This window comes from Helianthus annuus, chromosome 13, assembly GCF_002127325.2.
Source record: "Helianthus annuus cultivar XRQ/B chromosome 13, HanXRQr2.0-SUNRISE, whole genome shotgun sequence".
Classification (NCBI taxonomy): Eukaryota; Viridiplantae; Streptophyta; class Magnoliopsida; order Asterales; family Asteraceae; genus Helianthus; species Helianthus annuus.
Window position 1 is genome coordinate 128462937 of NC_035445.2, and position 10432 is coordinate 128473368.

The 10432-nt window shown below is 35.6% G+C and overlaps 1 protein-coding gene across 1 annotated transcript; it reads left to right on the forward strand.

Moving 5' to 3' along the window:
- Positions 1-1091: 1091 nt before the first annotated feature.
- On the forward strand, positions 1092-10212 carry LOC110899264 (LRR receptor-like serine/threonine-protein kinase FEI 1). Its single transcript, XM_022146145.2, has 15 exons — positions 1092-1269; positions 2230-2381; positions 2497-2647; positions 2742-2877; positions 3507-3578; positions 3691-3762; positions 3914-3985; positions 4659-4730; positions 4805-4876; positions 5628-5713; positions 6223-6384; positions 6778-7110; positions 7901-8146; positions 8710-8843; positions 9569-10212. The coding sequence occupies exons 3-15, from the start codon at positions 2551-2553 to the stop codon at positions 9785-9787; spliced, it is 1773 nt and encodes a 590-aa protein (XP_022001837.1). The 5' UTR covers positions 1092-1269; positions 2230-2381; positions 2497-2550; the 3' UTR covers positions 9788-10212.
- Positions 10213-10432: the final 220 nt, after the last annotated feature.

Consider the following 10432-nt stretch of genomic DNA (forward strand, 5'->3'; position numbering starts at 1 on the left):
CCGTGGCGAAATCTGCTAGGTTTGAGTCTCCCTATTTGCACTTCACATATGTCAGTGGCCTTGCAAACCATTGGTGATCACAAGTCCTCTTACACTGCTACATACCACAACTATTTTTATACTCACAAAGGTTTTATATACTCACTTACGCATGAACTCGCTCAACATTATTGTTGATTTTTCAACTCACATGTATTTCAGGAAATTAAACGGATCTGGCACGGTATGGAACGTTTTTCCGCTGCACTGGTCATGAAGTCATCAGGGTTTAGGGTTGTGTCTCTTACCTGGACAAGACACAATCCCTAAATCACGTTTATGTTTTGTTATAAGTTGTAATGTTACTGAACAAGGTTATGGTTGCATGTTAAAAACAATGGTATTGTATGATGTTTTCAAAAAACTTAATGGATGACTTGCATGGTTTTTAAATTCATATAGCTTGTTATGGTTAAGCTATGGTATTAAGAAGTCACACCAACATTAACCGCGCTTCCGCAAAGCCAGGGTGTGACACCCAATTTGATGGCGCCACTCCCCTCTTAACTCCCCTTATTTTTTTATTCAAAAAAAAAAAAAAAACAAAAGCTTTGATTGGTTGATGCTCAGCTGGCCCACCAAACTTCCCCCCTCCTCCATCGGTGAATCCATGCCCAAGTTCAACCCCGAATCGGGACCCCGCAGTGATGGCGGCGGTGTTCCCGATCGGGGAAACCCCTCACCGAAGCCACTCCCCGACTACGCCCCGGACACCCTTAGGGACTTCTTTTCGATCAATGTCGATGAGATCAGATAACAATAGAAGCTCATTGAGGTTTGAACCAAATTTCCGTATTGAAGGAAATTCTCAAAAAAAAAATTGTTCAAATTTCTAATTTTAATTTCCTTCCTTTTTGTTTAATTCAGTTTTTTTAATAATAAATTTTACAATTTTAGCATTTCATATATATATTTTATTTGTTCAAATACATGTAATACACGGGTTATAAAAATCATATCACTTTCATAAAGATATATAGGATTAGTTATTCATAATTCATATTCATATTCATAAAGATAGTTTATTGATGGCTAATATATAATAAAAAATAAGATAATATGTGATGTAACACAACTAGTGAGTCTAGTGAAAGCTAGAAGCATACAAGTAAACACAATCCAAGCGTCGGTCACTCTCTCTCTCTCTCTCTTTTTCTGCAATCGCACAAATCTAGGTTACTTCCTTCACACCTCTATCTTCCAATTCCTTCATCGCAGATCCGAACAAAGGTATCTATCTCTTCCCACTGCTTTATTTCGATCTAATTTCAACTGGGTTTCTTCTAATTTCACCACAATCTCTACTTCACTTGCTTGCATTTTGATTTCCCTTGCTTAATTCCATCAATTACATCTTTTTCTTCTGTTCTGGGACTGATCAGTACGTGGGTTGTGTGAATCTTTATGTTTTGGTTTGGGGTTAATTAATTATCAATGGGTTTGTTGTGTGATCACTTTTGTTACTGAAATTAGGGATTTTTTTTGTTTGTTTGTTTTGGGGGGGGGGGGGTTAGTGTTTTAGTGATGTGGAATGTTAAGGTTTGACTGAAAAGTGGGTAGCTGACTGAACATTGTGGACTATTAGAAGTAAAATGAAGGGGTGTTATGTGTTTAATTCAACAGCATATTGTCTTTAATGAAGCTTACTTAATTTGATCAATCTTTAGGTGTTGGTTTGGGGTTAACAAAAGTGTGTGTTGTATGATCACATTTGTTACTGGAATTAGGGATTTTTTTTTTTTTTTTTTTTGGGGAGGGGGGGGGGGGGTTTAGTTAGGGGTGGTGTGGAATGTTAAGGTTTGACTGAACATGGTAGCTTATTAAAATGAGTAAAATCAAGGGGTGTTCATGTCAATAGAATGTCTACACTAATGAGGCATGCAAAGCTGCTTGGGTAAAGTATGCACGGTCGTGTGGTAGCCTGTTAGGAGATACTATTGCGAAAACGTATATACCCAAAAATTTCTATAGAACCGCGGGGGGGGGGGTCGAAAACGTATATACCCAAAAATTTCTATACGAAAGCTACATACATAACACTACTGAGCGAAAAGTTCGGGGGGTCGGGCGGCCCCTTCTAACCTTCGCCCTTGTAGATATCTCATATATATAACTGCTTAAATGTGTAATTGTGTATACATAGTATTTAACTTAAAAATTATAAATTCTTGTTTACTTTTTGTCTTACAGGTGCTTAGTTCCATTAAGCCTTGTCCAAAGCTACTTGCATTTGCGGAGTTTATCTTCAATATTCATTACTTCTTTACTTCTTTTTGTTGTATCTTTTGGAAAGTGGTTGTACCTCTTTTGCTATGATTTAGTAGCCTTATTTCTACAAGCATGTAAGCCCAGCCACAGTACTCTTTTATCTTCGATTACTTTCTCCGTATTTTTTTATCTTGTTATAATAATCTAAATTTTCATTATCTTCTTTGACGGAACTTGTGAATCTCACAGGCTCACTGCTGTCGGTCATTATCATGAGTCGTAGAATGCTTGATCAGCACAGCAATGGGCATCTTCTTTACAACTTTTCAAGGACCATTGCTAGTCTACTGTTTATTGCTTTGCTGTCTGGTGAACGAACTCCATTGTCTTACAAGTGATGGTATGTCGATTTACGCATATTGAAAAGAAAACTATGTATTTGTTAATGATATTTTCTCTTGAAATGTAATATTATTTGTTTTTGTTTTTTTCAGGTGAGGCTCTTGTTAATTTCCGAACAAGCATTATTAGTTCGGATGGCCTTCTTCGTCAGTGGAGACCCGAGGATCCTGATCCATGTGGATGGAAAGGGGTAACATGTGATTCGAAAACCAAAAGAGTTGTATATCTGTAAGATATTAAAATCTCAAATCTTATCTTGAATGTAGGGCTGCAAACGAACTGAACGAACACGAACAGTTCATTTGTTAAGGAAATATATGTGTTCATGAACACTTATCGAACGAGATTTTATGTTCGTGTTCGTTCATTAAGGAAATGAACATGTTCGTGTTCGTTTGTTAGTTTTAGGCAACAAATGCAAACAAACATTCATGAACACAAATGAACACAAACTAATGTTCATGAACATAAGTTGAAACAAACGAACAAAATTTATTGTTCGTGTTCGTTCATTCATTAAACAAACGAACACAAGGCGGACGTAGCATGTTACTAGGGGTAGCCCCCGCTACCCCTTGACGCTCTGGCGGTAGTGTAAATTTTAGAAAAATTTGACGTTTTTTCGATTTCGTTACCTCTTTTTATATGAAACGTTGCCCCTATAAAGATTTTCTAGATCCGCCTCTCCACTGCACAAACGAGCTTTCCGCTGAACAGTTCATGAATTGTTCGTTGAAAGTTCGGTTCTTTTGCAGCCCTACTTGAATGCATTAGCTACTTTTTTGTTACCGTTTTTTAACACGTCCTTGTTGTTGCAAGTATTGTAATTTCTTCACTGTTCTTATACAACTTTTCAGGAATCTTTCGAATCACAAACTGAGTGGGCCCGTATCACCAGATATCGGAAAGCTAGATCGTTTAAGATTTTTGTACGTGATTTTGAGGCTCTTATCTTGCTATTTTTCAATATATGTTTTTTGCATGATTTTTACAAATACACTATATAAACTCACTAATGAATGCTAATATCCTGTGATGTAGAGATCTTCATTACAACAACTTTTACGGGGCGATTCCTCCGGAATTAGGAAACTGTACAGAGCTGCAAGGATTGTAAGTATTGTCGTTTTACATATTCACAACATGATTAAAGTTTACATTTTTTCTGACATTTTATTTAATATTTCTGTCAAATTTAGTTCTTTGAAATGTAATTATATATATTTCTTTTTTATTTGTAATGATAATGTTATTTTTTGGACAGATTTCTGCAGAATAATTACTTCAGTGGATCTATTCCTACTGAAATAGGAAATCTTTCAAAGCTTCAAACATTGTAAGTTGTGTAAATATCTTCTGTAATTTGTTATAGAGTTAATTACGTTTTTCGTCCCTGTGGTTTGTTGAAAATAACCATTACAGTCTATTCGTGTAAAATGACCATTATACCCCTGTTATTATTAAAAGCTTATTAAAAGGGGCCCACCTTCTTCTTCAACAAACACGCGTGGTCCTTGTGGTTGACCAAAATTTTGGATTTGGTCCCTAGCTTTTCAAAAATACACGGATGGTTCCAGTGGTTTGCATTTTGTAATGAATTTAGTCCCCAACTTTTGCCAAAGGTACATGGATGGTCCCTGTGGTTTGTACTTTGTAACGCATCTAGTCTCTAACTTGGACCTGCTAAAACCTTTAGATTTGTTGGCTGGGGACCAAATCCAAAATTTTGGTAAACCACAAGGACCATCTCAGTACTTTACTCTAAATCTTAATATACAAAAGAATGCCATCTGTATTATTTTCATGCTAGTTTTCTTATTAGAGTTGACAAATCCCCTAAGTGTTTTTTCATATCTCGGCATAATGATCGAATAAACAATCTTAGGTGCTAAGCAACTCTTAATTGTTTTTTTTTTTTTTTTTTTTTTTTTGTTCAACAAACTTATTAGTTACAATGAGCAATATATTACTACACAAAATCATTGATGATTTGTTTTTGTACATTGTAGAGATATCTCTAGCAACTCCCTTAGTGGAAGTATTCCAACATCGCTTGTATATCTGAACAACCTTTCGATTTTGTAAGCATCATATTAATATTTCTTGATATTGTTGATATATATTTTGTTAACTAATGTTCTTTTCGCTTTTGAAGTAACGTCTCCAACAATTTTCTGGCCGGGCCGATCCCGTCTGACGGTGTTCTTGATCAATTCGAAGCCAATTCGTAAGTTCTAACTTCTCGATTCTTATTTAGAAAATTGTTATATGCATGGGATCAAATAAATCACTAAAAGTGATAACTAATGCATTATAGATGGTTAAGATTTTATATTGTCGCACAACTAGTTTCGTTATCTATCATTTAGTGCTCACTTGTAAATAAAACATTAACTGTTGAATTACATTACATATATTATTAAATGCATATATTATTAACTTGCATTTGATTATGCATTATGGTTTGTACCTCATGCTTTGTAGGTTGTACCTTACTTTGTCTTTTTTTTTTTACTTTTAACTCTAATAGTTTTCATCTCTTACATGTAACCCCAACACTTTTTTCACTTTCAACTTTAGTCCCATATACTTTTCATCTTTTACAAATTTTTCATTTTACGTTTCGGTCTAAATTTTTCGAGTTAACACGTCGCAACGTGCGTATTTAGTTGAACGTTTTGCCTCTAGTTTTTTTCGTTTGATGGCCGCATTGTGTTTTACGTTTCGGTCTATGGTTTGCGCATCAACACATCGCAACCAACATGCACGGTTCAACATTTTTACGTCTACTTTTCGTTCACTTTTATTTCTTTAGTTTTACGAGTTTTTTCAGTGTTGGTGATCGCTGGCGGCGACAGGGGCATTGATGCTACTTGGCACGTTTTTACTAGTTTTGAATATTTTGTAACTTTTCTAAATAATAGTTTGATGCAACTTTAATATAAATTATTGAAACATGTAATTTTTTTGTCACTCAGTTTTCTTGGAAACCGTGGCTTGTGTGGGACCCATATCAGCCAGTCTTGCAAAAACGATGGAGGTGCAACAGGCTCACATCCTACAGGTGTACTATAAGTTCTTACATAATTTTGCCCCATAATTGCTTTCGTATGAATATAATTTTAAAATGCGCGCATTATGCCCACATAATGCGTGATGCACTGATGCGTTTACGTTTACGTGATGCGAGAATATTGCATCGCTTTCACATAATGCGCTCCAGTGCACACAACATTGTTTGTTTTGTTTTGTTTTCTCTAGATTTTATGAAATGGGTTGGGCTTTCGTCAATAATTAATATCATAGTATGCTTGATATTAGTTATTCAATAATTAACTCTTATCTTCTTGTTACGCTAGTTGTTGTAGTTCAAGTATGTTTTTATAAGTTGTTATGTATAAATAATCTTTTAATATTTTTTTTATAAAGAGCGCATCGTATGTGTGATATGCGCTTGCATCACACATCACACATCGCTCATCAGATTTTTGGACCAAACGCATTGGAGCACATCACGCAATTTAAAAGCAATTAATAATAATATTCTTTTTGTTTTTTTTTTCTTTTTTACAGGAAGTCAGAGCGTGAAGAAGAATTCCGGACGGTTACTTATCAGTGCTTCCGCTACTGTCGGCGCTCTGCTCCTGGTTGCACTTATGTGTTTCTGGGGTTGCTTCCTTTACAAGAAATTTGGTAAAAATGACGTCAAAGGTCTTGCGGTTGATGTCAGTGGAGGTGAGCTTTCACCGATGCTTCACGGATGGTCCCTGTGGTTTACCAAAATTTTGGATTTGGTCCCTAGCTTTCCAAAAGTACACAAATGGTCCTTGTGGTTTGCACTGTATAACGTATTTAGTCTCCAACTTTTTCCAAAAGTACATGGTTGGTCCCTATGGTTTGCAACTTGTAACGCATTTAGTCCCTAACTTGGACATGCTAAAACCTTTAGATCTGTTGGTCGGGGACTAAATGCGTTATAAACTGCAAACCACAGGGTTTTGGAAAGCTAGGGACCAAATCCAAAATTTTGGTAAACCACAAGGACCATCCGTTTACTTCACTCTAATATTTATTTATGAATTCAACCATATTCTGTATTTCTGTTGTAACGAATTATTGTTAATTTAGGTGCATCGATTGTGATGTTTCACGGAGACTTACCGTATTCTTCAAAAGACATTTTAAAGAAAATGGAACCTTTAAACGAGGAGCATGTGATTGGTGCCGGAGGGTTTGGAACGGTATACAAACTTGCAATGGATGATGGGAACGTATTTGCTTTGAAAAGAATAGTGAAACTGAATGAGGGGTTCGATCGGTTTTTTGAACGGGAGCTTGAAATTCTCGGAAGCATCAAACACAGATATTTAGTGAATTTAAGAGGATATTGCAACTCGCCAACATCGAAATTGTTAATCTATGATTACTTATCGGGTGGCAGTCTAGATGAGGCTCTTCATGGTAATATAATTCATCCCTCTCTCTACCAATGCATTATGTGTAAATTGAAAGGTCGGTGCCGACCACCTTTCGGATTTGACAAAAATCACTCCCAACTTTTCTAAACTGACAAAATCCACCCCTCAAATTTCTAATTTGACAAAAACCAACTTTCTAACTTGACAAAAATGACCCGCCCACTTTCTAACTTGATAAAAAAAGGCCCCCATACTTTCTAACTTCTCTTTAACCCTCAAACTTTTGACATGTAACCCATTCTACCAATCTACACCCAAACTTTGTGATAATGTTAGAGGTAATCCTTCAACTTTGTGAATGTCACTTTGACCCCCTCAAGTTTCTAAAGTTTCGTGCTTGCTCTAAAGCTAATTTCATACGTTTTTATTTTTATGGATGTATCGGTATAAATTTGAGTTCGTCTACTTTCTAACGTAAATTTTTGTTTGAAAACGAGTCGGGTCAATTATAAAATGTTTTTTAGGTACATTTTGAGTTGGACTACGTTTTGACGTAAATTTTGTTTGAAAACAAATCGGGTCAAATGTAACACGCTTTGATTCGACGGTATAAATTTGAGTTATCATACGTTTTGACGTAAATTTAGCTAGGAAAACGAGTCCGGTCGGTTGTAGTCCATGCGTTATCATTTCGCGTACGCCGCCGCAACGCGCGGCGGGTAAAAAAATTAGTTTTGTGAGGTTAGGATGTGCGAAAGCACATAAAGCAGATATATATTCTTCCCATCACACAAGTAATTATAAATAATAATTAATTATGATGTCATGTGCAGAAAAAGCCGAGCTTTTGGATTGGGATGCTCGGCTAAACATAATAATGGGAGCTGCGAAAGGGCTGGCGTATCTGCATCATGATTGTTCTCCTCGAATCATACACCGAGATATAAAGTCGAGTAACATTTTGCTTGACGGAAATTTTGAGGCTCGGGTTTCAGACTTTGGACTTGCAAAATTGTTAGAAGATGAAGAATCTCACATCACAACCATTGTTGCCGGAACTTTTGGATACTTGGCGCCAGGTAGGATCATAAGTTTTCGTTGCATGTTACATATTCTTTTTCAAACATTTAATTGTATACTGAGTAAAATGCCATTTTTGTCCTTGAGGTTTGGCCAGTTTTGCGACTTTCGTCCAAAGGTTTGTTTTTCCGCATCTGGATCCAACAGGTTTGAAATCTTGCCATTTTCACCAAGCTCGTTAACTCTATCCATTTCTCTTCGTTAAGTCAAGGGTATTCCGTCTTTTTTGGTAACTTAAAGGGCAATTCAGTCTTTTTCGGGGGTAATCGGTCTTTTTACATAAAGTGAAAAAGACCGAATTGCCTTTTAAGTAGCAAAATAGACGGAAATACCCCTGACTAAGCGTAGAAAAATGGATGGAGTTAACGAGCCGGATTAAAATGGCAATATTTTAAACCTTTTGGACCCAAATGCGGTAAAACAAACCTTTGGACGAAAGTCGCAAAAGTAGCCAAGCCTTAGGGACGAAAATGGCATTTTACTCTTGTAAAATAGATGATTGTTCAGAAACGGATTTCTAAGTTGCGTATGTTGCTTATTTTCTTTATTATGTTTGTTGCAGAGTATATGCAGAGTGGTAGAGCAACGGAGAAGACCGATATTTATAGTTTTGGAGTGCTTGTGCTTGAAGTTATAAGTGGAAAAAGGCCCACTGATGCATCGTATATCGAGAAGGGTCTTAATATTGTTGGCTGGGTACGTTTTTTTTTTAATTTTTATATATTACAAGTTAAGGAAGTTAAATTGTCGCAACCACAAATATAAAGATGCAAAAACCTTCACTTATGCTAAAGTCTTTTGGGATTAATTTTTTTTTGAAAACAATCATAATGCACATATACATAACCTATGATTATTTTTGTATGGGTCACGTGCAATTTTTTTACCAATAAAACTTTTTTTTTTGTAAGTAAATAGTATTATAAAATAGAGTAAAATGCCAAAATCGTCCCCTGAGGTTTGGGCACTTTTGCCTGTTACATCCACAATAAGATTTTTTTTTTTTGGTTTTTTTTTTGTTTTTTTTTGTTTTGTTTTTTTTTTGTTTTTTTTTTTTTGTTTTTTTTTTGGTAATTGGACCCCTGACGTTTCATTTTTATTGTCATTTTCATCCAAATCGCAAACCCAGTTAAAACGTATCATTAACTCAGGGACGATTTTGGCAATTTACCCTTCTGTTTTTCTGTTTTTAATTTTGTTAGTTTTCTTTTTTATCTTTGAAGAAAAACAATAAATGTAATTATGAATATATTATATATTTTATCTTTATTTCAATTAGTTTGTCTTTAATGTTTGATCGCACTCTTAGAAGTTTTTTTTCCTTGCGTAACAAATGAATGTTATTTACAATTATATATATATTTTTAAATTCAGGTTACTCGAACTATTACAACTATGTAACTGTTTTCTTCTATTTTCAGTTGAATTATCTAATAACGGAGGATAGGCAACGTGAGATTATCGACGTGAACTGTGCGGGAGTCGAGTCCGCAACCCTAGACGCCGTACTTTCACTTGCAATTCAATGTGTGTCATCAACTCCAGAAGAACGACCCACCATGCACCGTGTGGTTCAAACGCTCGAATCAGAGATCATGACTCCATGCCCAAGCGACTTCTACGATTCCAGTTCCGATTAGGTACTACTTTCACCACAACAATCAAAACCAGTTTATGTTTTATATTATGCACAACGAAGAATCTTGGCAAGAACAGGGTTAAGAACTTCAAATCGGTCTGCCAATTGCTCGATACTTTGTATTCTTTGAGCAGATCGTCGGTAAGATTTTGAAGCATCATATTCTACAAGTTTGTTTCTTTTGTGGTATTTATGCTCGATTTTCTTGCCCCTGTGATTATTTTCTTTCTTGCCTTGTTATATTGAGATAACGGGTGGGTCTTGTTGCTGCACCTTTTCGTCACCGAATGTATATTGATGGTAGTTTTAACTTATTTAATGTTGCTTTATATTGTTCATGCCATTTTTTGTATCATATGTTTCTTGTTTTGATCGACATTGAGAAGTTTGTCTTCCGATAATGTTCCACGAGGTGTTATTATGTTATCTTTGGTGGTTGTATAGTTTCATGCTTTTACATGAGTTGATATTTTGTAATATGACTTAAAATGCGTCGAATGAGCATTTTTAGTGTTAGGAGCGTGTAAAAATTTACCCGTTTGTCAAATCAACCAAAATAAACATATCATAGCGACAACGGTTTGGTTTTTGCTTTCGAGTGCTAATGTATAAACTGGACCGGATATCAAACTGGTCACACTAATAA